The sequence below is a fragment of the Trachemys scripta genome, chromosome 3 (assembly GCF_013100865.1).
Source record: "Trachemys scripta elegans isolate TJP31775 chromosome 3, CAS_Tse_1.0, whole genome shotgun sequence".
Classification (NCBI taxonomy): domain Eukaryota; kingdom Metazoa; phylum Chordata; order Testudines; family Emydidae; genus Trachemys; species Trachemys scripta.
In genome coordinates, this window is record NC_048300.1 from 72,605,095 (window position 1) to 72,631,611 (window position 26,517).

At 38.7% G+C, this 26,517-nt stretch overlaps 1 protein-coding gene across 10 annotated transcripts in view; it reads right to left on the minus strand.

The window, feature by feature from the left end:
- The window catches only part of RYR2 (ryanodine receptor 2), a 690,844-nt gene that overhangs the window by 226,537 nt on the left and 437,790 nt on the right, over positions 1 to 26,517 (minus strand). For all 10 annotated transcript variants that reach the window (XM_034765046.1, XM_034765042.1, XM_034765040.1 and 7 more), the window contains 12 exons: positions 24,990 to 25,198; positions 22,916 to 23,268; positions 21,890 to 22,004; positions 20,859 to 21,019; positions 19,119 to 19,278; positions 18,760 to 18,846; positions 16,146 to 16,372; positions 13,443 to 14,244; positions 10,685 to 10,885; positions 9,539 to 9,644; positions 6,430 to 6,573; positions 5,435 to 5,708 (listed from right to left, as the gene is read on the minus strand). In XM_034765046.1, the coding sequence (XP_034620937.1) occupies positions 5,435 to 5,708; positions 6,430 to 6,573; positions 9,539 to 9,644; positions 10,685 to 10,885; positions 13,443 to 14,244; positions 16,146 to 16,372; positions 18,760 to 18,846; positions 19,119 to 19,278; positions 20,859 to 21,019; positions 21,890 to 22,004; positions 22,916 to 23,268; positions 24,990 to 25,198 (2,839 nt within the window). The remainder of the gene's footprint in view (positions 1 to 5,434; positions 5,709 to 6,429; positions 6,574 to 9,538; positions 9,645 to 10,684; positions 10,886 to 13,442; positions 14,245 to 16,145; positions 16,373 to 18,759; positions 18,847 to 19,118; positions 19,279 to 20,858; positions 21,020 to 21,889; positions 22,005 to 22,915; positions 23,269 to 24,989; positions 25,199 to 26,517) is intronic.

Genomic DNA, 26,517 nt, shown 5'->3' on the forward strand with positions numbered 1-26,517 from the left:
TGCCATAGGTTGCCTACTCCTGTTTTAGGACATCCATAAGGTTAGAGGGCCATGACCAAGGACATGGTGGATTCTCCATCAATTGAAGTCTTGATTTAAACACTGGATGTCGGTCTAAAAGATATGCTTTAGCTCAGACAGAAGTTATGGGCTTGAAGTAAGAATTATTGAGTGAGGTTCTACGGCCTGTGTTATGTAGGAGGTCAGACTATATCATCGTAATGGTCCCTGCTGGCCTTGAAATTGGTGAATCTAACATCTCCCTGACATTCCCACTCCACAGGCATGTGCCACCTCCTTTTTTTTTGTTTGTTTGTTTTTGTTTGTTAAGCCTAAATCTGATATTTACTCTAATTTATTTTCCTGCCACATAAATATTGCTTAGTACTGTATACAAAGTAATTTACATGGATGTAACTAATATGATAATTCATAAATATAACATCCTGGATTACCCCAATAAAATTGGTCTGGCTGCTAGATGTGTTTTTTAATTAAAAAAAGCGATGTTAATAAATAAGAGTCATAGCGGAATAAAAGCCTAATGTGGTTATCTCACAGAATAGCAATAAAATTTCCACAAAGAGGAAAACAATGCAGCAAAACAGGAGCTGTGGGTAAATGATATTAATAAATTAACCAGTCTAAGCCCAGTCCTGCAGTCCTTACTCCCATTGAAGTCATCGTGAGCTCAGCCTGAGTAAAGAATGGAAAATGGAACCCAAAGTGATGTGAGAATGAAAGCTTTAATTATCCATTAAATAACAATTATTCTGCAGTCAGAGTTTCTAAGATTCATTCGGTCTAATTAAAAGATTGTAGTATACATGACAGAAGTGAAGGAATTTTTTTTTCCAGTAGGAGAATGCACATTTGCAAACATTGTCCCAAATAACAGCACTAGCAGTACTGATACCGTAGAAATGTGCCTGTTACATCTCCACGTGCGCTAGACATTTGCCTGTGGAATCTCCTATCAAGCTCAAGAAAAGAATGTAGAGTATGGGTAGAAAAGAGAATTTACGACATGTCTACACTGCCTCACAGTTTGGACTACAGAGGTGTGAATAGCCGTATTCACCAAAGTACTGTCTGTAACATCCCTGTGTGGCTGCTGCAGGCATGAACAGAAAGATTCCTAGTTTACATTAACATAGGCCTGGTCCCCACTAACCCCCCACTTCGGACTAAGGTACGCAAATTCAGCTACGTTAATAACGTAGCTGAATTCGAAGTATCTTAGTCCGAACTTACCGGGGGTCCAGATGCGGCAGGGAGGCTCCCCCGTCGATGCCGCGTACTCCTCTCGCCGAGCTGGAGTACCGGCGTCGACGGCGAGCACTTCCGGGATGGATCCGGGATCGATTTATCGCGTCTAAACCAGACGCGATGAATCGATCCCAGAACATCGATTGCCTGCCGCTGGACCCTCCGGTAAGTGTAGACGTACCCATAGTCCTCTTCAAACAGGACTACACTGATGCAAAATAGGAACCTTTCAGTTCATGCCTGCAGCTGCACACACGGGAGTTACAGTGCTATTCACACCCCAATAGCCCCAACTTCAGGGCAGCGCAGACATGTCTTTAATTCCAGTTATCCTCTTGTCATCAAGTATTAACCACATAAAGAACAATAATCATAATAACAATAAATGTTAACCTAAATGAATTACTGCTCAAGAGCACATTCTTTCCTTTCTACTGCACTTCAGCCATGCAGCTTTAAACATGAGCACCAATTTTGAAAATTATGTTGTCAATATTATTTTACATAAAGGCGGAGATGTCTAATAAACATGAATATTTTTTAAAGTAATTACAATTTAAAAGCTGTAGCAAGCCTTCAAATTATATACAACCTAGAAATAAATTTGAAAGCAATGTGCCTCAGGTCAGAGGAAAAATGACTAGATAATTATAATTGAGGCAACAGTATAGTTAAGTCTCCTGATAATATTGGGAGTCTTGTGATATCTGTTGTTCCTCTTTTAGCTTCTGCTCCTGGAGTTATTTGATTATGTAATTCAGCTTTAGTTAAAAAATGGTTGTGAAGAAAAGCTTGAAAACATGAACACTACAATCTCAAAAACCAGATGCATCAGCCACACTACACAATCTCTGTAGTGTAGCTGACAACTGTCATATTACTAGTAGTGCTTAATTCTATTAGCCCCTAATGACTTAGGTGTCCCCTCTTCCTGTTCCCCAGACAAGCCTTCAGGTCAAAGTTACTATGGGATCTGTATACCTGGAATCTCAACCCAAGAAAGCTGCTCATGCTATGTGCCACTCCCCGCATCTACTCTGTGTGCCCTGGGCCATGACCTGTTCGTTGGGAACTGAGCAGTCCTGAACATGTAAGACACTTCAAGGATTGGCCAGTGGTATCAAGAACAAAGACTCGTTGAAACCATAACTTTTACAATACTTGGCATAATTACTGAGCATATTATAAAGTGTGACAACTCAGCAAGACTCTGCAGTATTTTGTGAAATAACATTATGATGAAAAAGACCTGAAGAAGAGCTCCGTGTAGCTCAAAAGCTTGTCTCTTTCACCAACAGAAGTTGATCCAATAAAAGATATTACCTCACCCCCCTTGTCTCTCTTGTTATGATGAAAAAGATAATTGTGACTTTAAATATGATTGAGCAATGCTCCCATTTATCCACTGGAAGAGAGGGATTGTTGACAATGAATTCCTCACAAGACTTGGCACACTTATGAGAATGAAAGTGAGGCTTGAGCAAAGATTAAATATCATTAGCCTTTTCATTAAGCCAAATATCTTGGTCTGAGCTCTCAGATGGTCAAAAGCTATTTTACTGTTAGCTGTACTCCCCGGATACAGGAATGGCTAGAGACAACAGAAACATATTTGTATCTTCTTTACTGGTGGAAAATAATGAGAATGGAATTGTTTTCCTTATTCCTTTTAAACATCTAGCTATGATATATCTGCCTCAGACTTATTTGAGATAGAATGTAATTGGTCACTGTACTTACAATAATTGATACATGGCTTTCTTTCAGTGAGCAGATATTATGAACTCCGCAAGTGTTGACTTCATGAATCAATTAAATTATCATCTCTGGTTTTCAATTGCATAATTTAGTTAAATACTAGCCAACTATCAATCCCACAGAGGTGCTATGTACATGGCCATACAGTTACCTCTTGAACTGTTAAGACAGGGTACTTTGAGCTCTTTGCCATGAGAATAGATCACTTAAGGGCTATCTTAGCAGTGTGTGTGGATTTAAGAATGGATATAAGGTGATACATAGAAAAAAATGTTTAGGGCAATTTGAAAATGCATACTCCGAGTTTTGGTAAAATTAAACTAATCCATCAGATATGTCATGAGCTTAAACTTATACTAGGATAGAACTTTTCTGAAGAGTCTGAGACAAGTCAGACACAACATTTCAAAAATATAAGAGTTCAAAATTGAGCTGATTTCATTTGAGATGGGATCACCAAGGGCAGCCCTATAGGCCTCATAGGAGACTCCTCAAACAAAGATAGGTGGAAGAGTCAGAGGAGATCATGGCCTGGCTCGTACCAGAAGATGATGGGCAAAGTATCAGACCTCCACACCAAATATAGAGCATGGAATGCTGCCTTCACGAGGTCTTGTTCAGAACCAGGACAACATATGGATACAGGAGAACTGCCAGGGTAAAGGGGGGAAAATGACACATAGATCACTGACAATGAGTTGAGGCATCCCCCAGTTCCAACCTTTCTTGGATCTGGAGGCCTTCTTGGAGCAGATGGGTGCCTGGATCTGTGGCTTTTATGATACCTACAAGTTCCAGCACCTCGGCCTGAGAAGCATTCTTGGATCTATGCCACATTTTTCTCTTACAGCAGAGGGGAATAGATCTGAGGACTCCCTATGGTTATTAATCATAAACCTACAGGGAAAAGGTCAGAGTTTTAGTGGCTTACTTGGTAATTCAAATAATTAAAATAGTACTAACTACATTATGAGGGTTAAAATGATTAAATTATATACATAAAGGATTTCATTATGAATAATGAAATGCAAGTATAATTAGACCTACACAGAATTACAAATTTCAGTGGAAGAAAATGTAGGGAAGTTCTAATTCAAGTAGGCAGATGCTATCTCATTAATTTAAAATCACTTTTGCCCATACTTCTCTACTGATTGTCATACTCTGGAAGGAATCTCACTGCTGCTCATAAAAGTACATTGTAATAAAATAATGCCACCAAATATATAATGCTTGAAGCCACATAAAAAGAGAGAAAATGTAAGAGGCAAGCTGACCAGCACTTCCTGTGAGGTACCGAGCATGCTCAGCTCATCATGCAGAATCAGAGTTAAGAGATGTGTACAGAGTGTAATTGCTATTGAAAAGTCAAATATATTTCAATAGTTACCACCAAAGGCATTTCTGAGGAACTAAAATGTTCCTGTTGTGTCAAAACAATGGTGCAACTTCATACATAAAGTTGGCATTAGTTAATCAGGACTGAAAATGCTCTGGGTCCATAGTCAACATGAGGGGGACATAAAAAGAGGCTAGTTTTGGATGTGCATTCTAGGTGTGCTCTGCTAGATGCAAGGTCTAATAGTGGGCAAGCTATGAGCCTGGTAGAGGAATCGGTGTGGGGATTAAAGCTGGGTAAAAACTTCTTTCTTGTTCTCTTACACAACTAATGGCCGTTACATAGCATTCAGGGCTATGCTCCTTCAAGAGGAGAAAAAACACTGCCTCAAGCAACAATCAAAAACTGAAGCGGAAAATCCAATTTTTAACTTTTAGTGAATTCAGAAACATGAATTTGTGCTGGCAGTTAGAAGATTTATGGAATATACTGGGGTCTGAGTGCAATCATGACTCTCCTGGTAGCTGGTTCCAGCAACTACGAAGCCCATTAACATCTCACAAGTAAATGTATTCTCTTTAAACTCAAGTGGATGAAACCTCTGGCTTTTGGTGTTGAAAGTCCCAGGGTGACCTTTACTGATGGCTGGGCTATTTATATGCGTATGCAGCCTCTATCCTTTCAATTTATAGAAAGGTCTGAATGCAGATCCTGATTTTATCCTTTAAAGTGAAGTTATAGTGTTTCAAATATCACTGATGTATTACTGTAGGACTGTAAAGCGCCTCACTTTTGCTTCTCCCCTCTATGAATTTTCCAAAAAGATAAGACTTATAGTGCAGTTTACTACTATTCAAAAGGCATCTTTGTTAACAATGCTTCAAAGCCTAGATCTTAGAACTACTGAAGCTCCTATCTCAACCCAAAACTTCCTTTTTAGTCTCCTTAAACCACAGACAGACATATTTATAGTCAAACAATATGCATAACCCAAATGATAACAATGAGACAAATAATTAGAAAGTAAGAGATCTGTCAATCAAATGTTACTGTACTCCAGTGATTTACCCTAATCCACGAATCATAAGCTTCTCTTCCTCCTTGCCCATTCTGACGCTGAGCAAGGAACGGATCTGGCCCAGGGATGCCAAGAGGTTGATTGTATCTTCCACTGATACACCATTTATGGTGTAGGTCTTTGGTAAGCTTCGAACCAGACCACCGATACCATCATACTGCCGATGCAGCAATACAAACATGGCCCTCACTAACTCTGGATCCTCTATTACTGACTCCTGAGCCCAGCGTACCATGGTCTCTGAAATCAATTGCTGAAGAGTGGCTAAAAAAGAGTGAAGAATGAAAAAAATCAAAATTAATTTCTCATGTATCTAACAACAGTATCTTTGAATGCATTATGCAGCATATTAGAATTAGCACAATCTAGAAAAAAATATTCTTGTTTTCTTAACAGGCTGACGTACAATGTAATACATTGTGTCAAGTGAAAAATATGCCATTAAAGGAAAAACAAGTAGTAATATTTTTCTGCAAGAAGCTAGCTTTAAAATTATAGATATCACTTCCGCATATGACAGTGTAAAAGAGCACGAAGATATAATGGATCCTCACTGGAGAGCAACTGTACAGCAGTGGCCAGCTCCACTTCCAGATACTTTTTCCATGAGTTTTGAAAGCATGAGTTTTAATTATTATTTTTTATTATTATTTACATGGTGTAGTATCACCATTGTTAGCTGCTGTTTATTGGACTATTAATTTAGGATACAGAGATACATATCTTATTAAAAAAAATAAGTGTTTTGGCTGGCATTTCAGACAATACTTGGGCTGAAGTAAAGATCCCATTGAAAAACCAATATTGTACATACCGAAAACTTCAGTTAAGCCTGCTTTGAGTTCGAGCCATAAGATTAAAGGTACACACAGATGCTTCCCTTAAAATCTAACTTCCTCTGACACATAACATATACGGAGCTGCCAGAACTTTTCACCCCCTACCTCTTCAGAGCAGGACTACACTGGACTTTAATTTTACTTACAGGGCTTCTTAGCATCATTATCAACTGGTTTCTCATTTTGTTTCTTCTTTAAATATGTGACTTTTTCTACTAGGTACATGAGGCGACCTCTAATGGTTAAATCACTGTTTCCATCCAGGGCTCCATCTTCATCTAATTCAATTCCTGAAAGCAACAAATATTAAATCACTAACAAAATACAATTAAACAGATGACAGCTGTGCTCAGTGTGCAAATGTGAAAATATAACCAAACTGATTTTGTTCTACTCTGTTAGCTAAGTGTACTACAAACAAATAAATATATAGTACTGCTTCAAAGGTGTTATATCAGTTTAAAGGTTAGAGTAGAGGACTGGGAATCCTGTAGTCACAGTCTGCTTCTGTCATTTATTCACTGTGTGACTGTGGGTCAGTCTCTTAGCCTGTGTGTGCCTTAGTTTCCCCATCTGCAAAATGGGATAATACCTGCATCCCAGGAGATTTCGTGGCACTTGACTGAGGTTTGTAAAGTATTTTGAGATCCTCAGTGGAAAGGCTTTATAGAAGTGAGAGTATTGGCAAGGCTGTTAATTCATTTTTCAATTTGTAGGTATGAGCAAGTAACTCCATTCATTATATCATGGCACATGTGATAGGCAGCTATTAGGAAAAACAAGGTGTGAAAATCCAAAATATGTTGATTTGATGCAAGATTTGTTTTTCATTTTTATGGTTTCATCTAAAATACTGTCACTGAAACCTAAGGGTTTGGTCCAGGCTCATAATTAATATTAAAATGTTATGACTATATGAGTTCAAAGTGAAAATGCCATTAGTATTTTTTTTTAATTCAGAATTATTCAACTTTTTAAAAGTATGATGGTCACTTTTACAGCATGATTCTGCCTCACATTAGATCATTCCGCTTGCTCCTTTGGTATTTTTGATAAAGAAGTTGGGTTGTTTTTAAATTTTATTTGCCTTTTTTCCATTAATCCTTATGTGGAATGTGATCTATTCCCTTTACAGGGTGTTTTATTGCATTTCACACTAAGGAAAATGTTAATGCATAGGTCATTGATAAGACTACAATTAAGTCATGGTATTTTTTAGTAAAAGTCACCTGTCCATGACTTGTACTATAAATACCCCTAACTAAATTTTAGCTGGGGGTTACTGCTCTGGGGAGCCCCCGGGAAACTGCTGCCTTGAGGGGCCCCTGGGACCAGCACCACTGGCTGCTGCTCAAGATATTCAAGGGGCCAGCAGCTTGTATGGAAATTGCAATCTGACTGGTGGAAACTGCTTTGAATTGAAGTAATTAACAATAATGTAACTGAATTGTCTAATCCAGTTAGAGTACAGAAACACTCTATAGTTATTGATGCAAAAATGCCAGATCCATATGTCTGATTTAAAGAATATCAAAATGATTATTTCTTAACCAGTACACAACATATGAATCCCCAAATTATGACTGGCTGACAGTCATCATTAGCCAGTCATCTACAACTTAGAGTTGCATAATCTGTTTGTTTCCTTTTGACTACATAAATCCATGTACTCTGCTCTACTATAATCCGTCTTCTCATTGGCTTCTGCATAGCTCTTTCATTTTTTTGTAGCTTTTCTTTTCCATTTAAAATTTAAATATTTAATTTGAAATGTCATAACAACAATAAGAGTCCTTGAAGGGCCCTCCTGTTTGAGACCCAATCCTGGAAGGAACTCAAGGCAAAAAATCAATTGGGTTCTAGACAAGTCTGAAGGCCTGAGTTACGGAGCCCCTTCCAGGATCAGGTCCTGAGTTAGAGGGGGGAAAAAATAATCACATGACTCGGCTCCAGCTTTCTCCATGTGGGGGGTGAGGGAGGAGAATTTAAATGTGGAGGAGCTCAACTGCCACCTCCCTCTGCTGGTCGTCAACTGCTGATTCCTTTTACAAATTGAGCAGCTAAATTTTCCTGTTTTCTTGTGATTTACAGAGGAAGAGGGCATACATAACTTTAAATAGAGAAGTGGTGATTATCTACAGCTTTGTCTTATCAGTCTCTAAGGCCTGGTCTATACTACCCGCCTGAATCGGCGGGTAGAAATCGACCTCTCGGGGATCGATTTATCGCGTTCCGTCGGGACGCGACAATCGATCCCCGAATCGGCGCTCTAACTCCACCAGCGGAGGTGGTAGTAAGCGCCGCCGACAAAAAGCGGCAGAAGTCGATTTTGCCGCCGTCCTCACAACGGGGTAAGTCGGCTGTAATACGTCGAATTCAGCTACGCTATTCACGTAGCTGAATTTGCGTATCTTAAATCGACTCCCCGCTGTAGTGTAGATGTACCCTAAGAGACTGAAGCAAAATTTAAACAGAAGGAACTTCTTAACTGGATCTGCACTGTCCACAGATGCGTGTTTAACATTTGAAAAATTATTTTGTTCTTGGTTTGGTTTCTTTGCATTTACTTTATTTTCTTACAATGTTCAACATTTTGACACCAAAGAGACTGTTGTATTTCATGTAATTATTGTAACAAAAATATTTGGACTGAGCTTAAGCACCATTTTTCCCATCTGTCTTCAACAAAACCCCAAGCCTCAAAGTTTCAGTAAGTGAACTAGCATGTTTTTTTAGCATGTTCATTTTTCATTTTCATTTGTGTTTGGAGAACTGGAACAGCTGCAGTCCATCAGCCATTTTATTGCGGTTAATAGGACCATAGTTATGTTGATAGAGTGAAATTCACCCATTGGTGAATGGGAGCAGTTTACCTATGGTACCGGGGGAAAAGAGGAGCAACATTCGCTATTCTAGCCCCAGAATATTACTGAAGAGCTATAGAGCTTCCCAATACCATGGGAGCTAGATTTCATTCACTAACCTCAGAGGAGTACCACACAAGTTCCATTTATTTGGCGCTTGTATGGGAGGAATAAAATTTCCTCTTGTCGAATAAAATGTAATGTGCTTTCTTGTATTCTGATCAGATGAGAGGGTGCACTTAGATTATAATGACTGAGGAATCCACACCCCGTTGTGTATTATCTAGCTACCTGTTGCTGGCATAATTTAATGGGTAGCTTGGTTTTGCTAAAGTTATTGAATCTGGCTAATACAATTTCAGAGACAAAAACATTCAAAAACAGGGTTTACCACAATGTGTCATTAAGTCCTCATGGAACTCCAAGAGTTGATCTCTAATTTCTTCAGAGCAAGGACAATCACTTTTATCATCCTTAAAATTCAGAAGCATGTTAATCTTAAAAAGAAAGAATACAAAAGAAAGTTTAAAGCTTTGGGAGCATCTTTTTGAACACTCTGCAGTAGGCTAGAAGGGAATATGTAAAGCCAAGGATGCCTGGAATCCAAATATGTACTTAGAAGACCAATAAAGTATCCACAAGGTTTACAGTTAATATGCAAATACTGCATTTCTTTTTGCTCATTATCTCCATAAATATGTGCAAATAAATTTTAAAACAATTATAGAAATTTTTTAGGTAAACTGAAATACACAAATACCAGAAGAACTATGATTTCTGAAGAGGAAAAAAAATCAGGCATTTAAGTAGAGTAGGTAAAAAAGGTCATAAATGAGCATCAGTGTGAACTGGTGGCTAGAGCAAAGGATAGAAGTCAGGACCCCTGGGTTCTGTTTCCAACTCTGCCACTAATTAGCTGTGTCACCTTGGTCAAATCACTTAATCTCTCTAAATATCAGTTGCTCTATGTTTAAAATAGATTAAAAAGGGTGTTGTAAGGTTTAATGAATGAATGTTTGTAAAGCATTCTGAAATCCAGAAACATATGTCTATGCTAAGTTTTATTATTACTGCAGAACCTCATCTGAGAACTGCCTACTTTCCTATAATGTCATTGTATACATAGACATAAGAGCATGGCAAGGCTGTACTCTAAAAGCTTGTCTACGCTGGGAAATTACACGGCACTAGACAACATTAATGAATACATATTACTCAGTGTAGATAAAGACTACCAAGTTTAACATCACATCCCGTGATGTCATGTCATGATTATCCCTAGGGTGGACCTTAGGGCTAACCACAACCAGCTGACTGACACAATGTTAAACATGACCTATCCTTGACTGCACTGAATATTGTACATCATGTAAGTTTAAATACTTGATTTACCAGCATAGAGAAGGGTGAGAACTGAATGAAAATTTGAATGTTAGGACACAGCACTCTGACTGGACTGGGATCCTACATCCCTGCTTTGGCTTCCCTGCCACGCTCAGAGTCTGGAAAAAGAATAACTACCCATTTTAAGTGGTACCTGCTCTTGAGGTGGAGATCGAAACTCTTTTGTTTTCCTGGCTGTCAGGGCGGCAGACATGTTTAAGGCCTGCATAACTTCATTATATCGGAATCGCTGATTCTCTTGAAGCTTAGCCACAAAATCATCAGAAAATGCTACAATGGCTTCTATCCGATGACGTATCTGGCAGTCACAGAGGTACTGGAGTAAGTAACACATCTAAGAAAACACCAGAAAAAGGGCAACAAAAAGTAGACAAACTTTTAAAATATTCTCTACATATTCTGTTAACATATAACTGAGTGTGGGTACTGTAGACTCCAAGTGATAAGGCAGAACCTGTTATCAAATGAATTGACGGTAATCTGCGATACAGTCATGCTTGAGTTAGTGTTAGGGCTTATAAATTGCCATCTGCAGGAGATGCTTCTGCCTCAGAAACATATACAAGGACATGGGAATTGTGCTAGAGTAAAAAGATAATAATATAGATTTAGACCTTGTCTAAACAGCAATTTAGTGCACAGCAAGCTGAGGTGTGAATCTACAATGCACCAGCCTGCCGTGCACTAAATGGCTGTTTGGGCCCATGCTCTTAGTCTCTATTTCCAGTGGGTCGTCTTTTTCATTTGTACCCGGAAGCTGCAGAATGCCCTATTAAATTAGTCCCTTTTAGAAGTTAATTCTGACCAGATAACACAGTTGTTGCTAGGCTGATGGCTAATAATAATACCATTTTATTAGGAGTTTAACTCCATGGTTTTACTACCAGTAAAGATCCCCCTTAAGCCCAACTAATAACCACAGGGCAGCTCAAATGAGAGAGTGCAACTTACATTTCTGTTTTTTTGTATTTGGCTAAATGTTTCATTGGCACCCTCTAGTTTTTTGTTTCGGGAGAGAGTGTGTACATGCGCAAGTGAGAGATCATGCCAAAACTGTTGAAAATTCTGCTGTCTTTATGTAATATTTTTTGCTGATAGCACAGTAGATTTAGAGGAAGAAGTGAACACACTATAACACAGATTCACAAGCAATTGTGATAGTAAAGATTTATTTTATCATCCAGTGCAACCCCTGACACTACAGGATTATACTTTGCAATATTTTTTCTAGTGAGTTGTCAATTCTACTTCTAAACTCTCTTTTTAAATATCTCCATTATAGTAAACCTCAGAGTTACAAACACCTTGGGAATGGAAGTTGTTCATAACTCTGAAATGTCCATAACTCTGAACAAAACCTTATGGCTGTTTTTTCAGAAGTTTACATCTGAACACTGACTTAATACAACTTTGAAACTTTATTATGCAGAAGAAAAATGCCGTTTCCCCTTTTTTTTTATTAGTTTACATTTAACACAGAACTGTACTGTATTTGCTTTTGTTATTGTTCTTTGTCTCTGCTACTGCTTGATTGTGTACTTCTGGTCCAAATGAGGTGTGTGGTTGACTGGTCAGTTCATAACTCTGGTGTTCGTAACTCTGAGGTTCTATTGTACTTCCCCTTGGGAGGCCACTCAATGGTCAACCAAATTTCTCTGTTAAAGTTTTTTCTTATACCATACTGAGCTTATATGTTCCTTTTATTCATTTCATTCCATTCCCCTTTGTTAGATTTCCTGTACCATGCTTCCTCGAAGTTTACACCCTTCTACTATTTGCCCCTCTTAAGTTATTACTTACAAGAGCCAGGCTATACATGTATAATTCCTTTATCTTTCTTTATAAAATAATCACATCCATCTCTTATTCATTAAAGGTGAAATCACCCAGATCACAGCCTATGCACCGTTTATATCCCAATTAATCTAATTTGATGGCTTCCAGGGATTTAAGTGGTACCTAGGCCTTGTGCTGTCTCTCTGCTCAGGGATGAATTTCATCCTAGAAACTACATTGTGCCATTTAAGATACCCCTTTCTATAAGCTATCACACAGTCACACTGCTTCAGGGCAACAATTGGAGGCATTCTGCGTAAACTGACAAAATGACTCCCACAACTTCTGGGCATGTGGAGGCAGAATGACTATGTCTGCTATTATTCCAGTGCCGGTTCAGCCTTTTGTTGTTGTTGTTATTTGGTTGGTTGTTTTTTTCTCTCTGCTCTGTTGATTGGCCAGCCTTTTTTTTTTTTTTGGCTTGGTTGCTCCAGGGGGTACCAAAAATGGCCAAATGCCTGGCTGTTCCTGAATAAGCTCCATGTAGTCAAGCCCTTAGTCCAACCTCTCCCATGCCCCATATGGATCTCCTTGTGCCTAACGCCCCCCCCCCACACACACTCACACCCAACCAGTCACTACTCAACTATGTAACAGCCAGGAAGAAAATAGCTCTTAGAAGCTGCTCTCACTTGGGTATCTACTAATAGCCACAATTCTCCAAAGAAAGTTGAAGGGAAAATGTAATAAATTATATAGAAGTCACTGCTTCTAAATTTATAAAACGACAATTTTATTTTTTTATTCAGAAGATATTTCCTACCTAACTATGTTTTATTTATGTCAGATTTGGTTCGAAACAGGTCTCACAACATCCACCAAGGCTACTGCTATCATAGGGCAATAAAGGGGATAATGCAAAATTATATCATCAATAGCAATTATATTTTTAAAACACAATGTAAAACAGCACTAAACATGCACATGTTCCTGCAAAAAAGAGTGTGTGGCTTGAAATATGCTTCTGGACTGCTGTGTTCCTTTAAATATTTGAATGAAAGGAAGGAGGGAGTATAAAATATACGAACATCCACTGATACTATCACAGTCATTACCTGTAATTTTACTGGTTCAGGAAGTTTCATTTGAAGAAGACCTTCCTTCAGCACCCGCCCCGCTTTGACTTCGTCCTCTCCTCCTTCTGGCTTTAGCTCCACTGCACTCAGCTCCTTCTCTGGCACTTCACTCTCACCCTCCTGGCTCATGTCTTCCTTGAAAACGCTGGGCTCAATCAGCTGCAAGATGTGTTTCAGATCCCCATTATGGAAGACTCCCATGATTAGCAGGGTGTAAAAAAGCTTGATGAGAGGGACAAATAGAAACTCTGTAGTACCCCCTACTGGATCTCTGACATGGAGGTTGCCCTCTTGAACAGCCTCGGTCAGCATCTCTATAGTTTTGGCCTTTAAGATATCCAGAGGAAATTCAGGGCTAAATTGATAGCACTCACTGCTAATGCTTACAAAACTGGGAGAGGAGAACTGGATTCTAGGCCGTAGTGAAGTGCTGAGTCCTATACCAGGGAGGCCATGTTTTTTGTTCTCATCAGGAAACAGAGTAATGCTCTTGGTCTCATTCGTCATCGGAACAATAAATTCGTTATTCATCATTAACCTGGCCGTGGCATAGGTGTTGAGGTGGATGTCAATGAGTAAGTCATAATAGCCTGTGCGAAGCAAGCCTGGCATATACTTATTCTCAATGCCATAGAGAAGCTGAGATTCATCCACATGGCTGCACATAGCATGTGCCACCCGGTTGTTCCCTAGAGCACAAACAGCTGAATACAATCGGAGAGTATGATAGTGAAATTTCAGCAATTCTTCCTGTTCTGTCAGTTCTAAAATATCTATAGACCTGTAGAGAAGAAGGGAAAATAGAGGAAGTTCCATATCAGTGCAATAGCTAGGAACATAGGACCCAAAATGCAAAAAAGTTATTCAGAATTCTACAATTGTGCAACATGGGCAAATTAGCCATTGTCTGGACCTTGACTTTTTGACTTCCTGACTTTCAGATATTTAAACTTGCAATTTTATAGACAACGGACGGCTTAAAAATTATGACCCAAGCCTTGAAATTGTTTAGACTGAAAAAAAATATAACTTCAAAAAACTACAATAGTCTTCAGTGGGAGCAGGATCAGGCTGATTTATTTAAAACAAATTTCCCTTTAGATTTAGATTAGAAAAAACAATTTAGATAATTGAGAACATAAAGACAACATTCCAGTTTAAATTTTCACTAATCATGCTACTTATTTACTTTTCATTTCAGGTTGGACAATGAAAATAGTCTACTCACAAATACTGCACGTGAATGTATTACATTTTTTGAGGTTTTATTTAAATGTTTCCTTTAGAATTTAACATTAATAAAACCATTGAAATGCTTCTATTGGTCACTAGATTTGTAAAAGCTTACTTTTACAAAAATAATTTTGGGGCTTTTCATAAATGTAGGTTGGGTTTTTTTACATTGCTTTCAATTTTCTTCTTTTTAAAAACAAAAACAAAAACAAATAAAACCTATATGCATTGGAGTTGAGTAACAGTCTTGCAGTCTTCCAAGTTTGAAACACAACAGTAATGGAGATTTCAAAACCACCTAGTTCATGAATACCTCTTGCTCTCATCTGTACATTTTAAAAAGTGAGATCAGATCATAATACAAGCTAATCACTTTTAGGGCTAAATCCTCCTCTCAGTGCCAAGACCAAGGAGTCAGGCGTGCACAGGAAGATTTCAAAGGGGCAAAAAGAGACACCCTGCTCTGCTGCCAGCATGCCCGTCCTCAAACTTGATTGGTATCTGAGCTAGCCTCTCTGGCACACAGGGGGTGTGGCTGCTCCTCTCCAGCTCCCCAACACCAGACCTGCTTCCTGTGCTGTGGAACCAAGTCAGTTCCACTCCCTCTGAGGCCCTTCATAGCCCTGGAAGGAGGAGCAGGATTTGCCCCACAATATTTTTTAACAAATATACTCAAGCTGCATATGATATTTAGGTTTTTCACTAGGGACCACAATGCACTAATTCTCACTCTCCACATATCCCTTGCACAGGTCTGAAGAGAATATATGTAAAACATAATCAAAACAGGCGGTTTATTCTATCGAGATTGGGTTTTGAAGAGCCTTAAAGCACACAGCATATCAGAGTTGTTTGATTATTGCTAACACAAAAATCCAAGTAAATTACTAGACTACAAAAAACACTGAAAGACATTGTACACATTCACAAGCCACAACTGAGGCTCTCTCCCTTCTGACCTATCTAATGCTTTGTAAGGATTAGTTTCAAGATGTTACCAGCAGCTCTGTACATATTTCCCCTCTCAGCAAAATAATATACAAAACAAAATCAGGCATGCATTGTCTGCATCTCTATGTAGTGCTGGCATCTACAGAAGCACTTGCTTCTCCCTGAGGAGAAAAAACCCAAATCTGTCATAAATGCTAATTGGCAATGTCTCTTTAATTCAAGAGATCTCTTGTTGTTGAACACAACTAGAAACAGTTTAATAAAACCAGTGATGATATTTATGTGACCCAGTTAATAATTCACTAATTGAATTTAAATGAGGCCTGCAAAAAGGGGTTCCTTTCTAAGTCAGAATATATTATTTGTATTTATATATATTGTACATATGCACGAGAGAAAGGGAACTGACTGTCTAGCAGACTATTTTCTTGCTACTTGTCTGACCTCATAAAACCCACACCTACTCTCATTCAATTTATACATACAAACAAAGCCAACCTGTTTTCTTCTGGGATATGGAGGGACATGAACTGCAAAGGATCCAAGCACTGTACCATCCAGCCTTGACGTTCACTGACCCGTGAGATATCAACCTTCAGAAAGTGGTTTGGCATTCTGCTCCACAGCACATGGGTCAAAAACTGGACATGGAGTCGGGGAGGGCATTGAGGGACTGGGTTTTTATGCTCGCTTTTGAACAAGCCAGCAGACAATGGCATTACATTCTGGAGACAGCAAGAGAGGAGACAGTTTTATAATCACAATAGGACAATACGGTGTATGATAATATACAAGACGAATGTGCTGCAAACAGATATGAAATCAATGCAATGAAACAAGCATAGTATGGTAGGAATGTCGCATTTTACGCAGCTCCCACAAAACAGGCTGGGGACTGCTGGCTCTCAAAGCAAAATATAAAACACTAAATAGAGCTTGCCTAAGGGGATGTCTTAGAGGTTTAGTAATGAGCTGGGGGTGAAAATATTATCTAGCTGCCTTGAAACCAGAGATATGAAATCCAATAATCCTTCACCCACTCTGAAACCTCAGCCTTTCATTCCTCCAAGACAGAGTTCAAGTTCTGTGCAATTCAAGTTTGCTAGAAGCAAGCAGTTTGGGTGAATCCTTGAAAACTGAAGCCCAATCTCTTCTGTATGGACATTAATGATCCCATGGCCCTATTTGTAAGAGTAAGGGTTTTCCCTGGCATTCAGACCAAAAATTGTACCCCCGTCTCCACCATCACAAGTTATTTATTATGTCCGCCTCCTAATTCAGAAGAAGCTAATTTCAGCATGAAGAATAGGATTTAGAGGCCTCCATGGAACCTTAAAAACTCTGTGTTAGTTCTTCTGGGCTGCAACCCTTTTCATGAGACTACACAGTATCCCATACGTATAAATTGACTCTGCGCTAAAGCAGACATCAGTGCATTGGATATATTTAAAAATGAAAATCCACACCTTTTTTACCTATACAAGTGTACATTCGAATTCTATCAGTTTTTAATATTATTTATACTACCAATACTAATTGTTTATATTGCAATAGGACAGAGGTCTAGGTCAGGATCAGGGTCCCCTTGGGCTGTAAAAACACATAAGTGGCAGTTCCTTCTCCAAGAAGGCTTGTCGCTCTCTTCTACTACAAAAAAATCACTTCTGAAGATTTGTTGCTGATTGTTGCTCATTATTAAAGCCAAACCAAGGCCTTAATAAAGGCATTTTGAGCTTCAGAAAAATAGGCACCGAAGGCTAGATTCGGCTCTGGTCCTCTATAGATAAAAAGGGCAGTAAGCCTCTACTGCTCCCTGCCCAACCACCTAGGACATGCCCAGATCGTGCCTCTGAGCATGGGATGGGAGAAAGAGCAGGGGCTGCACAACCTATACATCCAGCTGCAGTATATGGGCAGGGAATGGACATGGAGTGGACGAGTCCTTAGTTTGCACAGCTAGCATTACACCAGTTAGAGTAGCTGGCTGAGCAGACAGATATGGAGTATGCTACATTGCCAACACTATTTTATTAAATTACTCCCTGCAACAAGAAAAAAGATGGAAGAAGAATCGTGCCTCTCGAAGACACAATTTGTTCCTGATGCTCCTCCTGAGAAGGCACGGCAACATGCTGCCCCATAGTAAGCCTGGAGACTCAGGCCACGTCTACACTAACACTTATGCCAGCAAAACTTTTGTCACTCTGGAGTGTGAAAAAATGCACTCCCACCAATAGAGTTTGTTGAGCTGGTTTTATTATGGTGATGGGAAAGCTCCCTCCCATCAGCATAAAGTGGCTACACAAGCACTCCTACAGCAGCACAGTTGTATTGGTGCAGCTGTGCCATTGTTACCTTGTAAGTGTAGACATGGCCTCAATCCAGCACTAAATATCCCAAATCATTAAATTCAGCTAATACACACAGTAACTTTTGTGATACAAATATGTATATAAGCCTCATAACTGTTCTTTACTACAGAATGACAAAATATAATCAGGTTCGGGGAGTGAAATAATGAGAGTTATAGAATTTGACTAAATTTGCAATAGTGACAGATAAAATGAGCACATAGTCCCTTTCACAATGTGAATAGCACCTCATGCATTCGCACTGCAGGAATATGTGATTTTAGAATCTTTTCACAAAAGGTTGAGATTCTTCCACAATGTTCACATTTATTTTAGCTGTGACTACCTTATATGTTCATACCATGTATGTGATGGCTTCAGAGAAGACATGATACGATCTAATGAATAAATAGTGCATACTTTAAAATTGACCTAGTCATTTTATTCATTGCATGATATACAGCATGAAGGGTGACAAGCATAAGAAATAAATATTGCATTTACAGTTTGGAAATATTTAAGTTCTCAGATGCAATCTTATGAAAATTGTTTTATCCCATGCCATAAGATAAAATTTCCAAGCCTACTTGCAAGCAAGAACCAAAATATGTGCCTTACAAAATGCCATACTATACAATTGCACCAAGAAATATATCCCCAACACCAGAAACATACTTAATTTAACAAAAGAGCAATAATTGGATGTTATCTGATATAACAATTAAGCTTATAGAGAAACGAATAAGTGTGGTCTTATTTACCTTTATCCTTCCCAACTCAAACTGGAAAACATTGGGGCTTGTAGCTTGTGCAAATACTGCAGGAAATAACTTAGTACTTGGTTCAACCTAAATCACAAACAGAAATACACAGTGACTGAAGATAGCAAAACACCATTGATGCTAAGAAATCTATCACTTGTGTCAACTGCTTATAGGCTGAAACTACTGCGTGAAACTCTAGAAGATCATAATTGGGGTTCAGAAGAGAGAGAGAGGATTACAATCACATCAGAGGCGATAACTTTTTCTTTCATTTCTATTACTAAATAAGGCTAGTAAAATTCAATCTACTAGCTTTTCTCATCTGGATGAGGTGACAAAACCAAATAAATATATACCTGATAATAGGTGCTCAGTTCCTTGCCATTAGCAGTGAAGGTCAGCAGACCACTGGCAGCATCGACCACACAACCAATCTCCAGTCCATTGTTGTTGCGTCCTTGTCCGGGGCTCATGCTCTCTCCAGCGCACACCATATAGCAGTTACTGCGTTTGATACTGAATTTCAAGAGATACATTTGTGACTAGCATGTGAGTTTGTATGGGATGGTATTGTTGTAGTCTATTTATTCAAATTAAATTATACTGTTGCAGTGATCAGGGTACTGCTGAAACTGGCATGTTGTATTAACGCCATGGTTGGAATCCTGGCCTCATTCATAGCAAAACTCCCACTGATGGCAATGAAGCCAGAATTTCTGTAAACTTCGGAAAATTTTACGACAAAACAAGAACCAGCCCAAACCTTTACATGAACCAGACAAAAGAGATTCCTGGAGTTAACATTTTACATGGTTTATTTTTATGCACCCCTCAGGGCCGGTTCCAGGCACCAGCTGAGCAAGCTGGTACTTGGGGCGGCAGCTTGTAGGAGGCGGCATTCCGCCCAATCCTAGGGCGGCACGGCCACTTTTTTTTTTTTTTTTTTTTTTTTTTTGTGGTGTTCCGCTCCAGGCGCGGAGGAGGGGAGTGCCCTGCAGCAAGCCCGGCAGGGCAGCCTGCGTCCTTCCCTCCCAGCCGACCAGAGCAGCGCAGAGCCATCCCCACTGCTAGCCGGGGCACATCTGCAGCACCCCTGAACCCTGGCTCTGGCCGCGCCTCAGGTTTTTTTTTTTTTTTTTTTTGCTTTGCCATTCTAGCCGCCCCGTTTTTGTTTGCTTGGGGTGGCCAAAAAGCCAGAGCTGGTCCTGGCACCCCTGAACTTACGGGTGAAATACCGTGAAAGCATGAAAACAGCCAGCCTAATTCTGGCCTGACTAGAAGCAGGAAGTACCAGAATTCTAACAGGAGACTGTTCAGACATAAAATACAGAAGGATCACAGCACACTATTACTGAAAAATTGCTTACTTTGATTTATTTTATAATTATATGATAAAAATGAGAATTGGAATATAAATATTGTACTTACATTTCAGTGTATAGTATATAGCATAGTATAAACAAGTCATTGTATGAAATTTTAGTTTGTACAGACTTCGCTAGTGCTTTTTATGTAACTTACTGTAATACTAGGCAAATATCTAGATGAGTTAATATATGCCCTGAAAGACCTCTGCATACCCGTTTGAAAACCACTGATCTAGCCCAGTATCCTGTCTTCCAACAGTGGCCACTGCCAGATGCTTCAGAGGGAATGACCAGAACTGGTCATCATCAAGGGCCCCATCCCCTGTCATACACTCCCAGTTTCTGGCAGTCACAGGCTAGGGATATCCAGAGCATGGGGTTGCATCTCTGCCCATGTTGGCTAATAGCCATTGATGGATCTATCCTCCATAAACTTATCTAATTCTTTTTTGAACCCAGTTATACTTTTGGCCTTCACAGCATCCCCTGGCAATGAGTTCCACAGATTGCTTGTGCATTGTGTGAAGAAGTACTTCCTTTTATTTGTTCCTGATCCCTATTAATTTCATTGGTTGACCCCTCAACATTTAAGGGTCGGATTCTCCTCTGTAATACCCATTTTATACCAGTATAACTAAACATTACTCTCAATTTATACAGGTGCTAAATGTTTAAAAACATATCAAGTATAAAACAATTCAATGAAAAAGAAAAATAATTGGAACCAACCTCTCATGAACCTTTCCTTTTTCATCCCCTAGTGTCACTGTAACAGTGCGTACTCTGTCCAAGTCAAAGGTCATGTCATATTGATGGAAGTCAGATGTAATCCAGCCCACCCAGACATTAGCAGGTTCTTGCCCAGGAAATATTCTCACCGAGTAATAGTACTGTCAATAAATTAACAATATCCCATGGTGTTAATATTTGGTTTATATGTTATAATTTTGATTCAGAATTAATTTGTTGCTTTAAAATCTTGTCGTTTATTTTTCACAATTTAATTGGGATGAATCAGCTTTTGTGAACAGATATAGTCTTGTTCAAGAGTAACTCATTAGTAGAGCAATGGAAGAATGATGTCTTGTATTGCACTGACGTGTCCTGCAAAAAAGGGTCTTATTTAAACTGAAAGACAAGGAGGATAAAAAAAGATGCATATTTGTTTAACAAAATACATGCAGATACAGTACGGTATGTTCACATTACAGTGAGTAGAGGATGAATAGACATACGGGTGCATTATTATGCCTGCAAACACTGGAAACACAGTAAACTGAGCAGATTTAAGGGGCTGATCCTGTCACTGATCCACGCACAAAACTGCCATTGATTTCAATGGGACTTCCACATTTCATACTCTGAATCAGGATCATGTATTTAGTTGTTGACTCTTTAAATCTCTACATTTGAGTAGCTCTGGGCTTGACTAGCTGTTTCAAAATAGGGCCATATTCTGCCCTTGTTCTGTTCTTGTTCTGTTGCCCATGGATGTTCTTTTAAGCACAGATCCAAGCTAAGTTACGGCTCTTCAAATAGGAGTTGTTTTGGATTTGTTGTTAAGTAGGAGGCATGTCAAAATGGAATGAGTGTGGTGATCTCAAGTTTTGCTACACAGTACTACTACAGAAAATTGCATAAAAAATATGGCCTTTGATAAAAGGGAGAAAAATTGAATGTGTTCACTTAGACTCTACTAGTAAAGGTAAGCAAACGTTAGAAAAGCAAACAGCAAAAATATGAACACTCTGTTGACATACCGTAGAAGTATGCATCAAGTAATCATAGTCATCTCTGTCATCTGCCAGAACATCCTCTGTGAGCCGTGCAGAGTGGCTTGTGCTGTAATCTGGCTTTGTCCTTCTGAGCATAAACCTGTAATACATTTAGTTGGGTCCAGATTGTTATTTATTGTTCACATCAGGTAAGGGTGGAACAAGAGCTTTACAGAAGACACACGGTAAAATTTTCAAACTTGCCTAAGTGGCTTAGAAGCTTAAATTCTATTCTCAAAAGTCATTTAGGAGCCTAAGTTCCATTGACTTTAAATGAGAGCTTGTCTCTTAAGTACTTATGTCACTTATAAAAATGGATTTAGGCTTATCCACTGCCCGTATTCCAAAAGTTTACAATTTAACATGACAAAACAAGCTAGGAGATAAGCAAAAGTAGGGAGGGAATGGAAAGATAAAGATTTCAGTAATATGTCTGGACAGTTACTAATTTTGGGTATGAGTATCTTGTGGATCAGATGGGGAAGGGGATGGTTTGTTTGATTACCCATGAAAATGAGGAAGATAAAGATATAACATAGTGAATATTCTTGCCTCACTTAATGGGGCATGAGAGAAGACCATGAAAGTTCAGATATTCACCAAAGCTTCTTTGGCCTTTGCTGGAAGTCTTGTGAGCATAATTTTCTGAAGAAATTTTCAGTATTTCCTAGTTTTGACAGGATCAGAAAAAACCCTCTGGTGCTTTTAGAGGGCCTTTCATCAGAGAATGTCAAAAGACTGCATTTAGCGTCACAATACCCTTAGAGGAAGGCTTCTTTTATAGATTTCTGTTTCTTCTATTTAACAGATGATGAAAGGGAGGCTCAGTGTTACACAATGATTCAGTGGCAGAGCTGGGAATAGAACCTAGGAGTCCCAACTGTCAGTTTAGCACTACAGAAAACTTTTACGGGTGATATGGGGAGGGATTTAAAATGAATTTTCTAGTAACATTTACAGTGAACCCAACCCACCGTATTATGACAAAAACAGATCAAATATGTGACTGACCTTTGTTTAAGACGTGAAGGTTTCTCTTGAGTGTAATCCTTGTGGTTATTGAACTCCAGTTTTGTAGCTTCTTTTTCTTTTTCTGCCCGGTCAGGCACTAGGTGACCATGAGCTGTCTTCATCAGAACCTCAAAATCAGAATCAGCATCATAATCCTCCAAGTCACTTTTTGGGCCAAAAAGACCAGTGCCTGGCAACCCTCCTGCTGATATTTTGGAGAATACTTCTGCACACTCAATAGGCATGCTCAAGCGAAAAAACATGATGCCTGTTTTGCTGTTCTGTGAGCCAAAGGACTTCTGAGTGACCTTCAAACAGGGGGAGCTGTCTGTGGTGCCATCTATTCTCATCACCTATCAAATATAAAAGCTCATTTATTATAAAAGTAAATGTCTTCCCCTCCTACACCCAAATGTTCCAGTTTTATTTTTAGCGTAATATATTTAATGTATTTAGAGTTACAAAATGATTAAATGTTACAATATGGCAGAGACATTTAATTAAACATCAGCATGCACTATAGCAGCGAGTGCAGGTAAATACATTGACAAGTGAATGAAATTGCTTCCTTTTAGCACTTATAAACTGGATATTCAGTCAAAGACTATGCCCACTATTTTTTGCAATAGTAATCCAACCTTGGCCAGTATGATCCATAATAACTCAGACACAAGACACAAAGAAAGAGAAAGAACAATATTTCTTTTTACGTATGCTTCCTGTTATATTTCAGTAGGGACAGAGTTTCAGTTTCATTCAGATATGGCTTTCATGTAGTCTGGTAAAAACTGATTGCAATTTTATAGAGTTAAATGTATTTTGAAAATGTATGCATTTGTACAGATTTTTGTTATTAGATAAAACAAACAATCTGCAAACAGCCTATTGTCTATTCAGGAGAGTGAATATAAAAACTGAGAAACAATTTCCATTGAACACATGAACTTAGGGTATTACATTGAATTTGTGCACACAAGCATAAAAAGGTGACCAGAATTTCAGTTCCTGTATTTAAATGCCTGTGGAGTACAGTCAGCAACAGTACATGTAGAACTCTGAAGTGTCTTTATATATTACAGTCCATATTTTGAGAAAGAGAGAGAAATACTGTTAAGATCGCAAAGGTGATGTCACAGAAGTTAGGAAATACCAGAGATGAAGGTTACCAAGGCAATCTTAACTCTGCTCCCTTGTGCATATGCCTTATGATACAGGGTAACATTTTCAAAAGAACTTAAGTCATTTAGTACCTAAGAGCCAGATTTTTAAAAGTGTTTAGGTGTTGCTTTGCTCAGCATTGTAACACCTAGCTGATTTAGGAGCCTAAATCCATTTTGAAAATGAGACTTAGGAGCCTAAGTCTCATTAAAAGTCAATGAGAGACTCCGAAGTGCCTGCGTCACATTTAAAAATGATATTTAGGTGTCGCAGTGCTGATTAGAGAAAGATCTACATACCTCTTAAAAACGGAGCTTAAGTCACTTAGGTGCTTGTGAAAATGTTACTCATAATCTTTGACTTTTTTTTTTTTTTGTAGAATGCTTGTCTTGTTCAGTGTGGAGTTTGTATGGAGTGCAGTATAAAACTTTTGGGTCAACAAGATACAAGCAAGTATTAAAAATTTACCTCACACATGGAGCACTATCTGATTTACACCTATTGAATGAAGCAGGAATCTAAGTTAAAAACAATATAATTAAAGATTGTTTCATAATGTACTCATGCAAAGGGGTAGCGTTAAGGTTGTGGAAGCAATCTTAACTTTGGAAATTTCAGGCTTTTGACAGCTCAACTTGGTAAGCTTAATATATGATTTTATTTATTTATTTAGGAATCTAATACATTCATACTCCTCCAAAAGATCACTCATTGGCTGACAGAATTAATTATCATGTTCTCATTGAGCTACAATCATAGTTTACCAGGGTGAGTGAGTGCATGTCAGATGCCAACACTGATATCCCTATTCAAAGGGAAGGCTGAAATAGCAAAAGCGGCAAGTTAACTGTAAAGTTCATTTAATTAAAACAAATTCCTGAAAAATTAACAGGAAACATTAATGTAGAACGCAAACCTCAATGTGTTCATGGTTTGGTGGCACTGGGAAAAACTGAGGGAGTCTCTTGCTCAGCCACATGGTAATGTCTCTGTTTGTATTAACAGCAAAAGGTTCATAGCCTTCTTGTAAGCCACAGATAGTAAAATATTTCAGGGAGCTGACATTTTTGCCAAAGTTCATTCTTCCCACTTGAGACAAGCCCAGGCTGCACACAGGTATAAATCCTATAGAAAGAAAGAAAGAAAGAAAGAAAGAAAGAAAGAAAGAAAGAAAGAAAGAAAGAAAGAAAGAAAGAAAACGAATTTATGCATCTTATATATTATAAAAGTGTTTTCTTGACATAACACAGGCGGAAATGGTTTGGGATAAAAATGCCTGAATCCCAGAAAGTACAAACTCCTGTACTAGTGTGTAGTATGCTACCTCCCAGGAATCAGCAAGCAGCACATCTCTTTTATTGTTCTGAACAGAAGCCTCTCTAAAAGGAGATGCAGCAAGAAATGCTATCACATACCAGATAATTCACTCTTCAGAAATATTAGACAGTGATTGCCATATTGAACATAGGGCCAAATTCTCTGCTGGTGACCAGTGCTGCCAGTGCTCGTGATTTAAAAGTCTTACAGTATTTGATTTTGCTCATCAAGCTTCAGCTCAGAGTTGTGGGGGTTTTTTTTGTTTTGTTTTGTTTTTAAAACAAGAACCTCACCTTTCCTTTAAAAAAAAAAAGTTTCTAGCCCTAATGGCTGCAGAGAAAAACTTGAAAACATGTCCCAAAGGTAACCTAAAAACCAGAAGGGCAAATAAAAAGAACCCACATTTATTTCTTTAAATCTCATTATTTTTACACCAATCTTATGATATTTTGGGGTCAGATTCGTGACTTAAGAATGCTTAGGGTAGGCAATACTGTACTGTAACTTCCATGAAGTTGATGGATGGGGTTGTCCCTGTGTAGCATCAGGTGCAAGTTTGGGGTACAACCCTAGAACAAGACTGGTCTCTTGGTTCTTCACTTCTAAGAGAAGACCCTATTCATTAAAGAATGAAATTCACTCCTGTGCTGAGTCAACACAAGACCTATGCACCACTTCAAAAATTACATTAAGACATCTCTGGTTGTTAGGTTCAGTCTGTTATTTTAGAAAACGTATTTCCTTCTCTTTCTCCTATTCATCCTTCTTGTTCCCCTTCCATCTAACAATACTATTGAAAACTTATCTGACTTGTCTGCTAAAAAAAATAATCAATTAAGTTTAAAAAAACTGTCAAAAAGGTAATTCCCTCCTTGCCTCCCAAGAAATGTAAATCTGGATGCTCCACTCCATTACGCTGGTAGAGGTGAGTAGAATCTAATGGAAATGGGGGAGGAGAAATGGCAATGGTCAGCAGGCAGAGCAGCTGGGTCTTCCCATTCTTTGGGACCCCTAAAATTAGGGGCTATGCAGGATGGGAAGGAGCAGAGCCTCCATGCATGACATGCGCTGCATACACAAGTAGAAGAATGTCACAGCCAAAAGCCACAGTGGTTAATGCTGTTCTG